This window comes from Carassius carassius, chromosome 16, assembly GCF_963082965.1.
Source record: "Carassius carassius chromosome 16, fCarCar2.1, whole genome shotgun sequence".
Lineage (NCBI taxonomy): Eukaryota > Metazoa > Chordata > Actinopteri > Cypriniformes > Cyprinidae > Carassius > Carassius carassius.
In genome coordinates this window covers 29465104-29486444 of record NC_081770.1, presented here as the reverse complement: position 1 = coordinate 29486444, position 21341 = coordinate 29465104, and the positions used below count along the sequence as shown (strand labels likewise).

At 36.4% G+C, this 21341-nt stretch overlaps 1 protein-coding gene and 1 long non-coding RNA gene across 2 annotated transcripts in view; one reads left to right on the top strand and one right to left on the bottom strand.

Annotated features, from left to right (window-relative positions):
• LOC132160089 (E3 ubiquitin-protein ligase RNF123-like) overlaps positions 1–21341 on the top strand; it is a 122026-nt gene that overhangs the window by 77925 nt on the left and 22760 nt on the right. The window contains exon 36 of the mRNA XM_059569800.1: positions 10336–10472. Within this exon, the coding sequence (XP_059425783.1) occupies positions 10336–10472 (137 nt within the window). The remainder of the gene's footprint in view (positions 1–10335; positions 10473–21341) is intronic.
• Positions 7339–7892, bottom strand: LOC132159196 (uncharacterized). Its single transcript, XR_009437830.1, has 2 exons — positions 7710–7892; positions 7339–7433 (listed from the first exon to the last, which is right to left on the bottom strand). It is a non-coding gene; the product is annotated as an uncharacterized LOC132159196 (long non-coding RNA).

Below are 21341 nucleotides of genomic sequence, written 5' to 3'. Positions count from 1 at the left end.
TGCAGGTTACGCATAGTAAAACTAGGCGTTGTAAGCTAAATATATGGTTATTTCAGGGAGGAGATGAGGTGGAGGTGAATGTACGCACATCTTCCCCTGGCTGAGATATTTAAAGGGATTTTTGCACAGGTTCTGGTGTACGCATAAATCTGAAAACTTTTGTGCATACGCAAAATCTAGCTTTTGTGCATACGTACTTTTAGGATTAAATCTACAGATGAGACCCCTGGGGTTTCAATCACTAAGAGGTGTCTTTGATCTAGTGCTGTTATAAAGTGACATACAGGGAGTCCTTTACATTCTGTAAGGTAAACATTGACTCGCATTAAAAACATTAATTAGCAGCCGAAGTCCTACAGCTACCTAAAAGCATGTAAATAATGGCTTTAGATCAGTTAAAACACGTAAATTACAGTTTTTAGCAGTCTGTTGTTGTGTGATCTGATAGTTTTATCAAAAATAACTGTGGTTGATGGCTTTGCCTGTAAGATAGAAGTCAGAATGCTCTCTTAAAGGGATAGTTCACCCAAAAATCATAATTATGTCATTAATAACTCACCCTAATGTTGTTCCAAAACAGTAAGACCTCCGTTTATCTTCAGAACACAGTTTAAGATTTTTTTGATTTAGTCCGAGAGCTCTCAGTCCCTCCATTGAAGCTGTGTGTACAGTATATTGTCCATGTCCAGAAAGGTAAGAAAAACATCATCAAAGTAGTTCATGTGACATCAGAGGGTCAGTTAGAATATTTTGAAGCATCGAAAATACATTTTGCTCCAAAAATAACAAAAACCAAGACTTTATTCAGGATTATCTTCTCTTCTGTGTCTGTTGTGAGAGAGAGTTCAATACAAAGCAGTTTGTCATATCCGTTTCGCGAACGAATCATTAGATGTAACCGGATCTTTTTGAACCAGTCCACCAAATCAAACTGAATCGTTTAAAATGGTTCGCGTCTCCAATACGCATTAATCTACAAATGACTTAAGCTGTTAACTTTTTTAATGTGGCTGACACTCCCTCTGAGTTCAAACAAACCAATATCCCGGAGTAATTCATGTACTCAAACAGTACACTGACTGAACTGATGTGAAGAGAGAACTGAAGATGAACACCAAGCCGAGCCAGATAATAAATTATAATTATAAAGCTCTCCAACACTTCTGGTTTGGCTTTGTTTAGCACTTCTTTGAATTGCAGCTGTGAGGGCTGAATTGAGTTGCAGTGCCACACTGGTCAAACCTTGCTATTGCAGGGCCTGACATTGGGTCATATGAGATCAAATGACTATTCAACAACAAAACATATTTGTTGCCAATTGTTTTTGTCAGCTTTTCATTTCAGCCTTTATGCATAACTAAAGCTACTGCATTTCTTGAAAGTTTCCTTTGTTTTATTGGAGGGAATAAAATTTTTGTGATGGGAAAAAAATAAAAACTGTGTTTGAAAGGCGGTGAGATTGAGACTGCCAGCACGTTCGCTCTCAGAGCACAGCAGGAGGGTTGCCCGGTTGCCAGTTTCAGTGGTCACTGATCTTGTGTGTAATTTCATTTGTTTACTAGACCTCTGTTGTTTGAGCGTTGTTCCCGGCCATGTCATTCTGCTTGTGCACTGTATTGTTAACTTAGCATGACAGCCAGCCGCGTCTTGTAAACACGGCAGCCAGCTGGGTGAGTTTGTATGCGGGCACAAACATATTTGCTCAAGTGTTTGGCTCCCACTACAGACGTCCTAAAGGTTTGCTCTTGTGTCTGTACATCTGCAGGATTTAGTTGCACCATTTCTGGAGCTCCATATCTACTGAAACGACCACAAATTTAGAGCATAGGGGATAGTGGGGTAAAGTGTGTCAGTGAGTGTGCAACCATTAATATGTTATAAAAAAAAAAGTGGCACAGCCTTCCCAACTCTCCCCGCTTGACACCAATTCCAGATTTTCCACATAAAATAAATGTTCTCTTTTTTTGTTTTGGTTATTTTTTTGTTTGGGTTTTGGTTTGTATTATGTTTTTGTTTGGGTTTTGGTTTGTATTATGTTTGGATTAAATTTTTTTTTTGTCCTTTTTTGCTTGAGTTTTGGATTGCTTGGCTTGGTTTTGTTTTTTTAGTTTAGTTTTTGTTTGACTGTTTCGTTTTGTTTTTGTCTGAATATGTTTTGTTTTGTGTTATAGTTTGGGTTTGGTTAGAATTTTGTTTTAAATTTTGCTTTTTGTTTATATTTAGTTTGTGTGTGTTCTTTTTGTTTTGTACTGTTTTGTTTGGGGGGTTGTTTTGTTTTTTGCTTTTGAGTTTTTTTGCTTTTGTGTTTGACAGATTTTTGTTTAGGCTTGAACTGGTTTTGATTTGCAGTTATTTTGTGACTCTGGGTTTGGTTAGCATTTTTTTGTTAGCAAGTTTGTTTGAACTTTTTTTTGTTGGTTGGATTGTTTTGGTTTGATTTTGTGTTCTGTTTTGTTTTTTACTTTTCGTTTTTTGTTTATTTGTTCAATTTCTTTAGTTTTGTTGGAGTTTTAGTTTTGTCACATTTCTAATTTCTGAATCAGTTTTTGTCAACGTTAGGACAGTTTCTAGTGATCTCTACAACCAAAGACTACAGTACCCAAGATGTGTCACTAGTATACTTTTGAATGGGGAAAATGCAATGCTCTATTTGGCACCCCTTTCGAAAGAAGCCCCGCCTTCTGAGTAAAAGAGTTTTTTTTTTAAACGTTATTTGAGTAAAATTAACTACTTTTATGATACAGCTTTTGTCAGATTTCATTGGGGATTTCACATATGAAATTTAATTGTAAGCTTGGAGACCAGTTTTGGAGAATTTGATGTTTCCCCGTTCATAGAGATAGGAGATGCACTTAAATGCCCGAGAGGCATTTCAAAGATGGCCGCTGAGTGACATGACTTGGCTTAAAGGGACTTTGCTACAATCCTCTACTGTCCTGCAGACTTCAGTTACAACACCTGCCTGGAATTATCAAGTAACCCTGAACAACCTTGATTATCTGGTACAAGTGTGTTTATTTGGGGTTGGAGCTGAAATTCACAGGACGGCAGCTCTCCAGCAGCAGACCTTTGTGCTATTATAATTTATCATTTAGATCTGACTCGGTGGCAAACCTTTATTCCCTCGAAGAATGTCTATGTGGTAGTTAGCTAGACAGTATTACTCTATGCTCTACTCTGTTGCATTTTCTGTCTCAAGTCTATGTACCTGAATATGCTGCTTACTTTCAGACCAATCATTTCACCCACATAAGCAACAGTGGGGAAGAAACTCCATAGTGCATTAGTAAAGAAAGTCATTTTTCCTTTGCTTGCATCATGAGGGATTGTATGTGAGTGGGTGTATGCGGTCGGAAAAACACACATGAAAGATTGATCAGTGAGGGTTAGATGTACAGAGCAGGTGCGCCGGGGTGGTGGGAAAGCTCTGCTTAAGTTTTAATGCACAGCCATTAGGGCTGAATCTCCATAAATCATCTGCCAGACGTGCATGTTTCTTTTTCTTTTCTGTGGGCTATGGACAGTTGGACTGTTTGTAGGAGTCTGGGAAGTGTCATATAGATCAGCTCAATGTCTTGTCTCCATCTAATGTGTCCATATGTGCAAATAGGGTTTCTTTTTTTCTGAAGAAGCAAGACGTATTTATTTGCTGGAAGTGTGTTGACCTTGTCACATGAGTTGTGTGTGACAGGAACAGCTCTGTTCTCTTAAAACCTGACAGCTGTAAGCTCCAATGAACAATGTCTGTGAGTCTGTCTCTCTCTCTGTCATTTTAAGTTGTGTTTGCTAAGCCAAGCTTCACTTTTACTACATAGGGTTTGATATTTTATTAAAAAACGTCAGTTTGTCAGAGCTTCGGATTTGTGGGCAGCACTCTGGCATTTTGGTTAAAAGTGCTTGGGGCATCCAGAGTCCTGTCTTTCCCAATCCTGATCTCATCACAATAAAGGAAGTTATAGCTTTGACTGACCCTTGATTTGCAGCAGGACTTTTTTTCTCCTTCTTTTTTCCCACAGTGTTTGTTATAACGAGTGCCGATGACAGTGTGTGCTGGATGTCAGGATGTTTTGCTGCATGTTCGCTGTGGTTGTCATGAGTGGCAGATTCTGTTATAGAGCGGCGAGGTTTCCTCCTGCACAACTCTCATCAGTCTATCACAAAATAATATACCTACAAATGTAGAGCGGGGTCAGTGAGGATTGTGAAAAATATAATTCATAATAATAATACATCTTTATTAGTAAATTTTTAACCACAAGTTACTCCTAGAACACAAGTTTATATATATATATATATATATATATATATATATATATATATATATATATATATATATATATATAGTGCTGTCAATCAATTAATTAATTTCTGAAATGAATCGCGATTAAACATGAATAATTCAACCTAACATTATAGTTTTTAAATATACTTTTATTTTGCAAATATTTTATATTCAATCTTTAAATTAATTTACAAATCACAAAGACAGTATATTTTTTATTTTTGTGTAATGTTTTAATTTTTTATTGACTGAATTCCAGTATCTCTGATACCAACACTACTGATGTCCCTCTAAATTGGTGTCCCACTAATATTTAACCATTGACTATAGCCATTAAACATTGCAGTATAATTGAGATATCAGTTTCAGCTGCCGCTGCTCAATGTGACGAGGATCTGGCACACATAGTATTTTATCTCAAATCTCTTTACCTTTTCTGACCCATTTCAGGTCTTTAAGTCTCTATAAATGAGCTGACGAGTTGAATGATAAGTGAGACATTTTGAGACATGTTCTTAATGTAACTCATATATAATATATTACATACACGCACCGTTTTAAGGCAGATTTAATTGCCCTTTTGGTAACTTCATGACTTAACTGACCACAACATTGCATGCACATGGTTTCATTCGCCCTTAGCAATATGAAATGATACAGACTCCAGCACGCGCCGAGAAAATACATTCTGCGACTGAATAAATTCATTGTTTAATTGGATTTAAAAAAAAAAAAAAAATATATATATATATATATATATATATATATATATATATATATATATATATATATATATTATATTCTGATTATATTTTTTATCTTTTTTATATATCTGATTTATATAATGATTATATAAATTATAATCATTATATATATATATATATATATATATATATATATATATATATTGGGGTGTAACGGTTCACAAAATTCACGGTTCGGTTCGATACAATACACTGGTGTCACGGTTCGGTACGTTTTAGATACAGCAAAAAGACAAAATTGGCAGATACATTTCCTTGATTTTTAATTTGTTTTTTTTTTTTTTACATTGAACAATGATGGAGCTATTCTTTACCCATCTTCTATGGTCTTTTCTTAGCAGCATACTGTATAAAACAAAAACAGCTCCTCATAAAAAAAAAAATGAAAATGTTATATTATATTATTGTAGTAGTTATGAACAAATACAAAGATGTAACTTTTTATATGGAACTCTATAACTCTTTATATTGAGTGTGTTTTTACTCAATGGGTTCTCAATGGAACAAATCAGGAATTACGGTCTGTCTGAAATGGGCTCTTGAAGGAATATTGTAATGGGCAGGGCCGGCCCTGACCAATTTGCTGACCTAGGCAAGATTTTACCTGGCGCCCCATGCATCACAGCCCATTTCACCCTGTCATTGTGTTCATGATTTAGCATATATATATATAATTATAATAAATTGAAAACAATTTTTTATTAAATTGTAATAATATATCACAATATTACAAGTGATAATAAAAAATGCGTCTTAAAACTGACATGATTCACAGTCTGTGGACTCAGAACTCAGAACAACTGCTAACATTAAGTTTAAGGTAAAAATAACTGCCATGAAATTATAGTATCTTACTCCTGTGCAATAAATTGTCCTTTCACTAGATCTCTTTACCTCTGTCTTTATCCTCTTCTCTTCTTTTTGGCACTGTATCTATCGCAGACTATGCTCATTTATAATGTGTCATGTAAATTCGGCCTTCTGTCACAATCAGGAAACTTTCACCGTGTCTAGAACTGGCGCGATCTGCCAGGACCGTTTCTACGAGCTGTGTGTTAACAAAAGCAGTGCTGTCTACATTGGATGCGGCGTCGGGCACGCTACACAACAAATTCCCAACAACTGATCGTGCGCGCGCTCAATGGGCGGGGGAAGATTGAAGAGCCAGACTTTTTTTTTTTTTCTTTTTTTTTGCTTTTGGTAGTATATCCATTATAGCTTACAGGGAATCCAAAGTGCACCCAAACACCAGACCTGTTGGTTATTGGAGGATCTTCTATTTCTGGTCTGTTAAACGCATTGGCCATTTTGCAACGAGCCTTCAGCGCATACTGAGTGAGCGAGCGCCTGACTGAGTAGCCTAACATAAACATATAAGTTGGTGTTTTTTTCTTCTTCGGGGGTGTCAGGGGCATTGCCTGTTACGTCGTTTGGGTTATTGGGCTACCTTGTTGAACGCATATCATTATATTTCACAATTTTTTTTTATTTTCCAAATATAATTAATTAGTCCAACGAACCGTTCGGTCCATAATGCGTACCGCGTACCGAACCGAAAGCCTCGTACCGAACGGTCCAATACGAATACGCGTATCGTTACACCCTCAATATATATATATATATATATATATATATATATATATATACACACAGTGGGGCTCGAAAGTTTGGGCACCCCTTGCAGAATCTGAAAATGTGAGCAATTTTCAAAAAATAAGAGAGATCATACTCAGGACAGTACTAAATAAAAAATAACATGCATTTAGTAAGATATTGTACATAAAAGATGTTAACATTTAAAAAATACTGAAATTATTAAAATAACCCCACTCAAAAGTTTGGGAACCCTTGGTTCTTAATACTGTGTGCTGTTACCTGATGATCCACAACTGTCTTTCTGTTTTCTGATGGTTGTGCTTGAGTCCCTTGTTTGTTCTGAACAGTTAAACTGAGCAGCGTTCTTCAGAAAAATCCTTCAGGTCGTGCAGATTCTTCAGTTTTCCAGCATCTTTGCATATTTGAACCCTTTCCAGCAGTGACTTTATGATTTTGAGATACATATTTTCACACTGAGGACAATTGAGGCACTCCAACACAATTATTAAAAAAGATTCAAACATTCACTGATGCTCCAGAAGGAAACAAGATGCATTAAAATTTGGGGAGTGAAAACTCTTGAACATGATGAAGATGGCCAAATTTGTCATATTTTGTTTAAATATTTTAAATATTTTTAAATATTTAAATAGTTTAATATATTTTTTCCCATTTAGTTCTGCCCTTTGTAAGCAACAGAAGATACTTGTATGTTTCCCGGTACACAAATTAAGTACAATTTACCTTGATCTTCAAATTCCAAAAGTTTTCACCCCCAGCTCTTAATGCATCTTGTTTCCTTCTGGAGCATCAGTAAATATTTGAATTTTTTTTAATAGTTGTGTTTGAGTGCATCAAATGTCCTCAGTGTGAAAATATGTATCTCAAAATCATACAGTCACTGCTGGAAAGGGTTCAAATATGCAAAGATGCTGGAAAACTGAAGAATCTGCACGACCTGAAGGATTTTTCTGAAGAACGCTGCTCAGTTTAACTGTTCAGAGCAAACAAGGGACTCAAGCACAACCATCAGAAAACAGAAAGACAGTCGTGGATCATCAGGTAACAATTTTTTGGTATGGTGGACTAAATGTTAACATCTTTTATGTACAATATCTTACTCAGGACAGTACTAAATAAAAAATAACATGCATTTAGTATGATCTCTCTTATTTTTTGAAAATTACTCACATTTTCACAGATTCTGCAAGGGGTGCCCAAACTTTCGAGCCCCACTGTGTGTGTGTGTGTGTGTATATATATATATATATATATATATATATATATATATATATATATATATATATATATATATATACACACACACACACACACACACAATACAGACCACAGTACGGTTAGGACACACCTTCTCATTCAAAGAGTTTTCTTTATTTTCATGACTATGAAAATTGTAGAGTCACACTGAAGGCATCAAGGGCTATTTGACCAAGAAGGAGAGTGATGACCTGGCCTCCACAGTCACCGGACCTGAACCCAATCGAGATGGTTTAGGGGTGAGCTGGACCGCAGACAGAAGGCAAAAGGGCCAACAAGTGCTAAGCATCTCTCGGGGAACTCCTTCAAGACTGTTGGAAGACCATTTCAGGTGACTACCTCTTGAAGCTCATCAAGAGAATGCCAAGAGTGTGCAAAGCAGTAATCAAAGCAAAAGGTGGCTACTTTGAAGAACCTAGAATATGACATATTTTCAGCTGTTTCACACTTTTTTGTTATTTATATAATTCCACATGTGTTAATTTATAGTTTTGATGCCTTCAGTGTGACTCTACAATTTTCATAGTCATGAAAATAAAGAAAACTCTTTGAATGAGAAGGTGTGTCCAAACTTTTGGTCTGTACTGTCTATATATATGTATATATGTATGTATATGTGTACAGACGTGGCCAAAAGTTTTGAGAATTACATAAATATTAGTTTTCAAAAAGTTTGCTGCTAAACTGCTTTTAGATCTTTGTTTCAGTTGTTTCTGTGATGTACTGAAATATAATTACTAGCACTTCATACGTTTCAAAGGCTTTTATCGACAATTACATGACATTTATGCAAAGAGTCAGTATTTGCAGTGTTGGCCCTTCTTTTTCAGGACCTCTGCAATTCGACTGGGCATGCTCTCAATCAACTTCTGGGCCAAATCCTGACTGATAGCAACCCATTCTTTCATAATCACTTCTTGGAGTTTGTCAGAATTAGTGGGTTTTTGTTTGTCCACCCGCCTCTTGAGGATTGACCACAAGTTCTCAATGGGATTAAGATCTGGGGAGTTTCCAGGCCATGGACCCAAAATTTCAACATTCTGGTCCCCGAGCCACTTAGTTATCACTTTTGCCTTATGGCAGCGTGCTCCATCGTGCTGGAAAATGCATTCCTTTAATGACAGCAATTAAATGCAGTGGAAAGGTTTTTTTGGGATTAAGTTAATTTTCATGGCAAAGAAGGACTATGCAATTCATCTGATCACTCTTCATAACATTCTGGAGTATATGCAAATTGCTATTATAAAAACTTAATCAGCAACTTTTCCAATTCCCAATATTTATGTAATTCTCAAAACTTTTGGCCACGACTGTATGTATGGTAGCCTATTTGTTTTTCATTCATGTAACCAAAACAGCTTTGTTACAATTAGTTTTCAAAATACATTTTTTATGTTCCATAAAATAAAGTAAGTCATTCAGGTTTGAGTAAATGATGTTTAAGTAAATTATGAATTTTTGGGTGAAATATCCTTTTAAAGGTTTATTATTATTATTATTATTATTATTAATGAAATAATACTCTAAATAAGAAACTAAAAGGTGTTGGTAAATATCTTTGAGTCATTTATTCATTTTATTTGTTCAAACAGCTGATCCTTTCAGGAATTCAGTAAACTGCTCACTTTATGAATGAGCCTTTTGATTCATTGATTCACCCGATTTGTTCAAAATGCGGATTTTATTCAGAAACAAAACACTGCTATGTTGTTTGTGTATATAACACAATATTAACTTCTTATTTACTGAACTGCTTACTGAAAATATTTTAATCCCTTTATTTTTTCATAACTAAGTTTACACATATAACTGATAGTAGGGCTGTCACTTTTTATTCGATATTCGAATATGCATTCGAACATGACGTGAAATATCTGTAATCGAACTATAAATAAAATATCCGGTTTTTAAAATCCCATGTGCCATTTTTTACAGTCTACGATTAGACCGTTTGTTTTTTATTTTATTCTTTGCCATCTTATCCAGTAGAGGGCGCTCTAGACGTATTGTAGCGTAGGGTCACATAGATATTCGAATATATTAGAATACATCGCATGATGTTTGATATCCGTTCGAATTTAATTTTTCTCAAAAGTGACAGCCTTAACTGATAGCCATTCATTCACTCATTCATTCACTGAAGTGCCATTCCAACCCAAAACTTTCTAACACATAAAAAAAAAGCTTTCCATTATAACAAAAGCATTTTGTAAACCCAATACCACTGTTTCAAAGAAACTGTGAAATAGTTCACTTGAACAGATGAGTCATTGTGTCTGTGGTGTTTTGGAAAAAAATATATTTTCAATTTATTAGGTCATAAATTGATGTCAGTTGCCCACATATCCAAACTGCCCATCCCAGGACAGCATCCTAATAGTGCCACTGCTTGAACCTTATTCTTCTGTCTTGCAGGATCTCTAGAGCTGCGTCTGTGCTGCTGTCGGATCCTTGCTTCCAGCTTCGCTCCATCCAGTACCTGCTTGGAGAAGGAGATGCCGGAGATGCCGGAGCTGCCAGTGCCGACAGCAAACACTTCTCTCTGCACACATGTAAGCCTGGACTAAACACATGCCTTCTTACCCATCCTAATGCATAATCAGCAGGATGTTAAATTTAGTCCACATTGTATTTGTCATGTTGCATTCTTTGATACACGGCGTTTTATGGTCTAAATATACTCCTATTTCTTAGAATAGCCCTCCGTATCCAGTGATGTGTTTGTGTTCTTAAATTGTCTCCTGCTCCGCCAAATCACTCAGCTCTGATTTCGAAAACACTAATATCAAATCCATGCAGTGATTGAGATGCATTATAATTATAATCTGCTATAACTGGCATGTATATATATATATATATATATATATATATATATACACACACACACTCACTCACTGGCCACTTTATTAGGTACACTTTGCTAGTACCGGGTTGGACCCCCTTTTAAGTTCAGAACTGCTTTAATTCTTCATGGCATAGAGAAACATTCCTCAGAGATTTGAATTTGGTCCGTATTGACATGATAGCATCACTCAGTTGCTGCAGATTTGTCAGCTGCACATCCAAGATATGAATCTCCCGTTCCCCCACATCTCAAAACTGCTCTATTGGATTGAGGTCTGGTAGAGATGGTTGTGCATGAAAATCCCAATAGATCGGCAGTTTCTGAAATACTCAGACCAGTCCTCTGGTACCAACAACCATTCCACGTTCAAAGTCTTGAACTTAAATCCTCTTTCTTCCCCATTCTGAACTTCAGCAAGTCGTCTTCACCACACATTTTATTTTGATTGTTTAGTTTTCTATTTTTGTATTTTTTATTGTCAGGATTTAGAGCTCAAATTATAATTATGGCTTGCAGTCATTTGATTATTAATGATGCTGTTAATCACATATCAGTGTTTGGTGAGAAAACCCTAAATGTCCTAAAAGAAGAAACTTTTTTTTTTTTTTTTTTTTTTTACTGGTCAGAGCGCTTGATTGTTTAAGAAATCAAATAATGTATCCGCTACATTAAAACTATGTATTTTTTTATGATTTAATACAAACTACAGTATCTATAATGAAAAGTGTTAAAATATATTATATGTTTTTTTTTCATGCATAAAATGTTAATTTATCTTAGATTTTATATATATAATGTGCATTGCAGTATCCATGAAACTGACATCAGGAAATTCTCTCCCAAATGGACTGCAGTGTAAATCGATTCGTCCAGCACTGAAGCCCAGGTCTGCTCTAACTATACAGACCCTCCACAGTCCACAGCCGACGCTTTACTGTAAAAATCCTTGATTAATTATTTACAATGTGGATACATTTCCATCTCCAGTGTGCCCACACTTCTAAACTGCTCTGCTTGAGGAGAGAGAGGAGCATAACAACCAGCTCTTTAGGCATTCCAGAACAACACTGAGAGTTTGTTTACAGCATTTGAAAGGAGAGCCTTTTCTGATACTCCATAACACCTTTCAAAAACTTTACAAGAGTTTTTAGACTCTTATTGTATCTTTGTGTACATCGATGTTTGGCTTTCTTTTGGCACTGGATATCAGTTAGTAGTAGGAAATTGTTTCATAGATGCATTGTGATTTCTTTCTCAAAGGATTCTGGAATTACTTTCAATTTATAATAGTTTGATAATTTAAATAAATTATTAACAATTGGTTATTTAAATGAAAAACAGGTGTACTACATCACGGCTTTTAGGTAGTTAAAATTATCTATACAATTATATATTGTCAAACGATCACATGCAATTAATGTATTCAGTTTAACAAGTTAAAAATATTTAATGCAATTCATGCAATCAGGTCATCTGTTCTTTGTTAGTTCATGGACCTCAGGAAACAATTTTTAATTAATTGTATTTATTTGCAATAATATGGCAATACAAAGTAATGCATTGCAATGTTTAACTTTTTTTAATAAGAACATTAAGAGTAATAATTAATTAAAAATGCAAAAATGACTAGCTGGGAACTTTTTTGAATGTTGGTGTACAGTTTTACACTCAAGATTTTACACTCCCGAAGTTCAAATCAGAAAATATTCAATCATTGCTCTGTATCACAAATGATCATGAAACTTAAACTAAAAAACTTAATGGACAAAAAAAAAAGCTTAAAATGATCAGAATAATTATTATTTTATATTACCAACAAAATCATGAATTTAAGACAAATATTGTATTAGAACAAACCACCTTAAATAACCAACGATTTGCATCGGCAACATTTTGCAAACAATTGTTAATAGTATAGAGATGTAGCTTTCAAACCTAGAAGCTTTCTGTTAGCCATGTTTGCGTTACCAACTTTATCCTGCTAAGAAATCTTTTACCCCCACACAAAATTTCCAATCACATAAATTTCCAATGAAATTATTGGATTTTGCTCACGAAAATTTGCCAAGTAACAGGAAATCTGACCAAATCTGAACTTGCCAAACGAAGAGAATCAGTCTGGAATCGTATCGTAATTCTTTGAATCAAATAAATCACAAGTTACAGGTTTCAGACTAGGTCAACAGAAATCAGATTTCCAAGTTTCCACACTCGGTCTTTGTTGTTCTTTATCATCTCAAACTCTTCATTCAGACTGGTTTTCCTCACACTGTCCATTCCGCTCAGCTCTTCTGGACAGCATGGTGTGAATCTCCAGGCTCGTGAGGAAGAATCTGGTCTATCTGGTAGTCATGGAGACAGAGGGTCGCCATGGACACCATGTCCGGCCTTAGTTCGTGTCTGTCCCTGCTTTCACAGACGCCCCGCTCCTCCCCACCTCCTCTGTTTCCACCACTAAATTGGGTCATTGTTATCAGACTCCATTCCTGAGATCAGATTGGTTTGGAATTGTCATTGGGCCTTTTTCAGCCTGTTGCTTAGACTCAAGGGACTCATTACTGGCCCACCAACATCTGAACCCAGTTGAGCAGCATGACATGGTTTACTCAAGTAAACAGGGACACGCTGAGCCTCGGGACTTGTTTTTAGGAAACGTCATTAGATGTAACTGGGTTACACATTTGTGTCTTTGTCAAGGTTCCAGGCTAAAACGAGAATGACAGTGGTTAGAATAGCCACTACTATGATTCTTGTGCTATTTTAGAAGTATGGAGAATATATAAACTGGTGTTTTTATATCACAATGATTGATAATATAAATAGCAATCTTTGAAATGTAATCACATAGGTTTTAAAGTCAGATAAGCATCAGAAATCACCCTTTAATAATAGTGACTGAGAGGAATGTAAATATTTGGAGTGACAGTGAATCAATTCCATTCATTGGGTTTTGATTTAATTTAGTCATTTTTAGGTCAATACCAAGCTGCTCTCTGTTGGTCAACATAATTAACCTAAACCCGTTGCGTGATCTGCTTGGAGAAATATTTTCCATCAATTGATTCCAGATTGCATGGATTTGGGAAATTATTGGATTTCACCTGGGAAAGTTTGGGTGAAATCCAGTTGAGAATAAATCTGGAATAAGATCATTTGAATCACATGAATTATGTCATTACTCGCCCCCAGGCCATCTGAATTGTAGATGAGTTTGATTCTTGATCATATTTGGAGAAATGTAGCATTACATCACTTGCTCACCAATGGATGCTATGCAGTGAATGGGTGCCATCAGAATGAGAGTCCCATCTCGAACACATCGACCAAGCCAATATTTGAAAAATGACAAATATTCGATCACTACTCAGAGCATAAAGTATGTAGTAAGAAGTGCCCTAGTATTTCTTTCTTGAGTCAATAAAGGGAACAAAGTTACTTTGCCATGCTATTTCACTTCTCTTCTCCTTTCTTCATTTTTATGTGTACTTTCTCCCTCAGCTCTTTACAAAACTGCAAACGAAAGGGCAGGTGCTGCCTGAGCAGCATTAATTAGTATGTGGAAATATGTCCACGCTTCATTATTTCTTGTCTCTGCCAATATCAGATGTTGTGTTATCAAATCAAAACAGCTATGCTCCCTCACGCTAGCAATGTCACATCTAAGTGCTACTGTCTTTATTTTATAGATAATTATTAATGCACTTGGACAAACTTTCTCTCAGTAGCAAGTCCAAGTCTGAAGGGTGTTTCAAATGTGAAAAACACTGATAGCATATTATGTGAGAAGTTTAATGGAAAACTAAGTGAAGTAGAAGTTGGCATCTTGATACTGGCATCGTTCCCTGAGCCACTGCTGATATTGTTATTGTGCTGTTTATTCCCCTGGTCTTTAAAAGCAATTTTAGATAGAAAATGTATATATTTTAGATATTTTTAGATATCAAATTAATATAATTAAAACATGAAATATGAAATTAGAATATTAAGAAGTAAATCGGAATATATAGTTATAAATCTGAATATATAAATGTAACCAGAATATAAAGAAGTAAATCAGAATATATAGTTATAAATCTGAATATATAAATGTAACCAGAATATAAAGAAGTAAATCAGAATATATAGTTATAAATCTGAATATATAAATGTAACCAGAATATAAAGAAGTAAATCAGAATATATAGTTATAAATCTGAATATGTAAATCTAACCAGCATATAAAGAAGTAAATCAGTTTATATAGTTATAAATCTGAATATGTAAATGCAAATCAGAATATATATGTGTACACACACACACACACACACAGATAACAGTTGAGTCATGGGATCAGCGCAATATTATACAGAGACTGCTAAAGTTACGAGTGTGAAGTGAATCAATGTAAACTTTATGAATGAAAAGAGCGCAAATCAAACACAGCATTGCTGTTGTCTCTCCATGCATCTCTCAGAAATCAGAGCTTGGCAAGAATAATATCACCTATAATAATACACCATACACGTATTGTATATATTTAAAAGGCAATGATTTAAACCTTAGGCTACGATATGATATAAATGAATGGATTAAGCACAGCGTGCTCACCAATCAAACAGCCACGCTGCGCGTCTCAGTCTCTCAAAAACCAAACAAGTTCTCTCTCAAGAGTACGATAATAATCAACTTAGATATGGATACATTTTCTACTTGTCCTACATGTTTGCATCTTTATCTTTTGCTGGTTTTCGTGGCACACACACATTTGTTTAGTGAAGTTCACTAAACATTAAGACTTAAAGAGTTAATGTAATGAAAATGTGCGCATTGAATTGATTCAGTCATGTTCAAATGCTCACTAAACGTTTGTCATGACATCTCTCTGCTTGCATGCTAAATATTATTTTAGAAATTAATAATTATTTTAGTTTAACACGGCATACTTGTTCAGTGATAACTATGAAAAAAAAAGATAGCCATAACGGTCTTATCAAGTACTGTGCCACGTTGTATCCGAATGCAAATAAGAAAAATGTGATTGTTACAGACACAAATACAAATACTGGCTGTTACATGAAAATTTAAATATGTAATGTCATAATAGTTTTATATATATGTATATATATCAAACTTACAACTATATTTTCTGGTTTACTTCATTGCATATATTCATGATTTACATTTACATATTCAGTTTTGTGTATATTCATTCAGATTAATAATGTTATATGTTATATTATATTATAAATTTAGAAATGTAAATTTATTCTATACAAAATGTTAAATATATTACATACAACTACTACTAATAATAATAATAAAAATAATAATAATAATTATTATTATTATTACATAAATTCCTTTTGCAGTAGCAGAATTCAGAATTAAATCTGAAAGTCATGTTGAAAAGAAAGCTTAGTCCATGCTGTCATGCTCAGATTGCCAGAGGGCTGAAGGACTTGCATGTACACACAGCTACAGCAGCCATATATAATGAATGAGTGCTGGAGGCAGTGCAGATTCATTGTGCCGGCCGACATTTATACCAAAGAAATCAGAGGAACAGAGAGAGTAATGAGGAAAGGCGGGCCGTAGGTGGTCTGCATTAGCACTTCAAAGGGTATGTCCATCGTCAAGCACTTGAACCGACCTGTGCACAATCTAATGACAGGTCAAAATACCACAGCCTTCCTCAAACCAGCGCAGCATGACCGTCCCGCCTCATTATCCCAGTGCCTTTGACGGAGCTTCCACAGGGATGCTAATAGCCATAATGACAATCAGCCGTGCTCCTATCACAAGGCCGCCTGGTTTGAATGGGATGCGGCATTGATCCAGCTGCACAGCTTTTGACATGGATCCTCCAGGGCGAGTCGAAGGACTAATTAATGTCTTAATGGCGTGGGAAAGATTCCCGGTGCTCCTCTGAAGGACTGTGCTGTGTGTGGGAGGCTCGTGGAAAGTTACTTGTGTGGCCCATATAAGAGTTGTTTTAGCCAAAATGATGTCATTATTTACTCCCCTTCATTGCATCCCAGACCCATTGGCCTTATATCTATTATGAGAGAAAATAATATATATTGGAGAAGGTTGGCGCTTCTTTTTATAATGGGGACTATAAAGCACTAAAGCTATCCTTTACACTTCTGCACTATATTCCATATGTATAGTTATATTTGATTACAATTTATTTTATATGTATAAATGCTTCCAGTAAATCTGATCGAACTGAATCGAAAGCTTGTATTAACCAAACTGATTCATAACGAATCCGTACCACACGCAATCACTCCACTGGCCTCACTCCTCGTTCCCACATCCCTCGGCCCCGCCCCACTCGTCACAGTCCTGTGATAGGCACAAATACAAACATGACTTGAGCACATATTTACCACGTTAAAACACAGTAAGTGAAACATGAATAATGAATAACTAAAGCATATTTATAATATATTTATTATAATAGTGTTCTTTTTGTAGTATTATTTTAGGTTTTCACAACAAAAAAAGGTTTTAAAAGCTGATACCTTTTTTAATTAATGTGGGAACTTCGAACTGCGTCCTCTAGGGGGTGCAATGGGTAACAACTCCCCGTGACCCGTGTCTGAAGCATACATGGAAAAACACCAATTTGTTGGCCGGCTACAGCCATCTTCTTCCCGCGGTTCAGGACTTGCCGCTACTGAGGCACGGAGGAGAATGAACTCGTGAGAATACAGGTGGATCTGTCTGAATGGTTTAAAGAGGGACTTTCCCTTTCACGCTTGTAATGGCAGCGGACGAGAGAGAGCCTCGGGAGGATGATGTTATATCTTTAATTCTTTCTGATACTGAGGTTAGTGCTCTGCTGGGTTTTAACCCAGGTAAAGCAGGAGATATTTGAGTATGGTGAAGAAGCTGAAGTTGAGCCTTCTCAATTCTCCTGCCCTGCAAATGTAGAGCCAGCTAAGGTGAGCCTTCCATTTCTGCATGATCTCCATACAGATATCAAAAAGAAATGAAAGAGGCCATTTTCTTCTCGCATCCCTCGGTTTCGGCATAAGAGTAAATCTACCGACATCGACTGATCTGCTAAGAGACCTGGATAGAAGCAAGGGCCTTTCTCTTGATCAGGTAGCGAGCTGCGCTGCACCACAGTTCTCTCTCCGTGCTACCAAGCAGGCCGTCTCCACCATTGGCAGGATTATGGCGGCCATGGTGGCAGCGGAGAGACATCTGTGGATGAACCTGGCAGACATCGGGAAGAAAGAAAAGGCTTTCTTCTCGATACTCAGGTTTCGCCTTCTGAACTTTTCGGTATTTCCGTTGAGACTGTGATCGAGAATTTCAGGGAGAAGAAGGCACGCTCTGCTGCTTTTAGATCCTTCGTTCCACAAAGGTCCAGGTCTGAGCCCGAACAACATGGGGCTCCTGGCCTGTCTCGATCTGAGGATCAAAGACGGGCACAGAAGGCTAGTGTCGCAACTCGCGCTCCTCCCCCACCTGTGGGCAGGGGTAAGAGGAATCTTGGGTCACGAGGAGGTTAGCAGAACCTAAGGGATGTGATCCAGATGAGGCAGCGTTCTCATCCAAATCAGTGATACCGAGGTATCTACTCATTCCCTTTAGGGATTTTTAACTGCTGCTTTTATCCTCCCCTTTCTAATTCCCCTGTAATCACCAGCTCTCCACCTGATCGAGGTTAGGTGGAAACCTCTTGCATAACAGTCTCCTATGCTGGACCTATAATGTTTTTGGCTGGTTCTATGTTAATAGCAACCACCCTACTGATGGTCCGGACTAAAAGGACTTCAAATATGCATTTATTAATAAAGATAAATTCTATTTGAAAAATTGCTTTCATGTTTAAGGAGATGCAGGCTCCAGTACATCAGTGGTTGTTCAGTGCTCATGAACCCGCTGAGAGCAGCCTCACCTCGGCCAGATCTTCTGGAATTTATAGCTGGCACTGGCGTCTCTATAGTGGTTATACATGAGATATATTTTATTTGGGGTAAATATATGATGGGCAGCCTTTGTCTCATTAGTCTTTTATTTGTTCCAGAGCAAATAGATTTTGCTCAGGGCAAAATCTTAGCACATTATTTTATGTGACTTCAATGCTGTATATAGCACTGCCTTTGATCTTTTGACTGATTTTCCTAGCAATATGACATTGTATTATATATAAATATTTTTGTTAAATTATAACCATAAAAAACTGTAAAATATAATAAAATATTTAGAATATACAGCTGCATTTGAATCACTGTAAGTAGAGAGAGAACTAAAAGGCATGTAAGTGTGGCATCTGTCAGCAGTTGTTAACTGAAGCACGCAAACCAGCCAAACCTTGCCACCTTGTTTCCACCTGCCATGTGATTCTACCTACATTTTAACATCAGAACTGTGGCTTCAGACGCTGTAACATAGTGTTTTTCCACTTCGTCAATCCACTCGCTATCAAGATGCCGGCTGTCTTTAATGTTCATCAGTCCAAAACATTGGACGGAGCAGTGATGATTGGCAATGTCAGGACCAATTTTGGCAGTTGCAGACTAGATGAGCATGAAATTGCTGTGGGGAAAGTAAAAGCTGAAGGAAAAACGAGCCTTCCAGACCTGTGGCGTTTGCAACGAGAGTCTAAAATTATCAAGCTGATCCCAATGCATTCATGATGAGCCTGGCTAATGGATGGAGGGTGATGGGGAGGGTCTTTCACACCGTTTCCCTCCGGCAATTAAACCCAATGAGTGATGGATGGAAAAATTACGTAAATGCAATTAGAAAGTTTTTTCTTTGGCATAGATCTTTTTTGATTGTGCCAGTCATATATGCATACATGCATATGAGTGAAGTGCATCATTTCTGATCTTTTTATTATAAAATTATTTTATTATACGAATGTGCATTGAAATTGCTTTAAGTGGGTTATCATTCTCTAATTATTTATATGTACTTATTCATATGATTATGATAATTTTTATTGAGATTTATACATCACCCTAAAGATGAATAAATTAACTTCCCATAGATGTATGGTTGGTTAGGATAGGGCAATATTTGGCAGAGGTACAGCTATTTGAAAATCTGGAATATGAGGGTGCAAAAGAAAATTGCCTTTACAGGGCTCCAAACTGCGACTAAAACGGTCGCATTTGCGACCATAAATATTAAAATACGAGTGAAGTTTTTGGCGACTAGGCCTATGTGTTTACATGCTATCTCTTAAAAAATTGCATGTAATGCCTTTTTTCCTGATTGTTTTGCATTCACATTTTTTGTTATGTTCATGCATTGAGAGAATGCGCATCGAAGTTTTAGTGGGAAAAAGAGTTTTAGACAGTCCTCATCTGCCGCGCAGCAGCGCTGACACACACCTGATAAACGCGCGAGAGAGAGAAATGATGGAGACTTGAAGAGAAAGTGCAGAAAAACAGCGTCTATTTCGTTCATAACTTGAACACACTACAACAGGTAAAGCTGTCATCTGTGTGGATATTGGCAATATCGTTAACAGTTCTCGTTTATAATCATAAGGCTTCTTCTTAACAAGATCTTAGTCCATGCTGTGTTCTTTTAATGCATGAACTTCATTATTTGAAGTGCATTGCCGTCCAGTAATCGCAAAAAGCTTTGTGCTTTGTTACTTTTTAATTTACAAAGTATCAGCTTTAAAATTATTCCAAATTCATAACAAAATTCAAACAATAAATACAGTTTTGGTGCTCTTTAAGGGGCCGTTCACATATCGCGCCTAAAAACGCGTGGAAAACGCTAGGCGCGCCGCTTTCTGATTTTTTCCAAAAGCCTTTGGGCTCTTGCGCTCCTGAGGCGTCTGCCGTTGGTAAGCAACCATGACCTGTTCTCTATGGGATTTAAATCCTGCCATGATTCAAAACTGAAAATACAGGTCTGAAAGGTTGAAACTAAGTGTTCGAAAACTCAAAATCTTACAAAAAACAGTTTTGCAAGATCGAAAAATAAGATTTGCAAGCTTGCAAAATGTAAAAAAAATAAAAATACCTCTGCAAACATTGTTGTTTTTTAGATTTCCTTCTTCAGAACTGCAACATTTTTTTACGATGTTGCGCAAATAAATTTTCAGAGTTTCAAATTTGTCAGTGTTCTCCCACTGTATTAGATTGTTTTCCAGGTTTGAAACCTTGTAAATGGTGATCTGAAAACTGGTGTGCGAATGTGTGAATTTTTTTTTTGGAAACTCTGAAAACAGAGCTTTGCAGGCTTGCAAAGTGGTAAAAAAAATTACATCTCTTCAAACATAATTTTGTTTTTGAGTTTTCCCTCTTCAGAAGTGCAACACTCTTTTTTTATGGTGTTGTGCAATCATTTTTTCAGAGTTTCGAATTTGTCACTGTTCTCCCAGTGTATAGTTTGTTTTCAAGATTTGAAACCTTGTAAATAGTGATCTGAAAACTGGTGTGCGAATAGGTGAAAAAAAGTTTTGAAACTGAAAACTGAGGTTCGAAAGGGCGAAACTTATTACATTACATTACATTTGCACTCCTATTGCAGACTATTTTTTCAGAGCTGAGTTTACAACACCCACTTTGCGGAGATACGCACACACAGTTGCGAGCTTGCGTCTCACGTGATT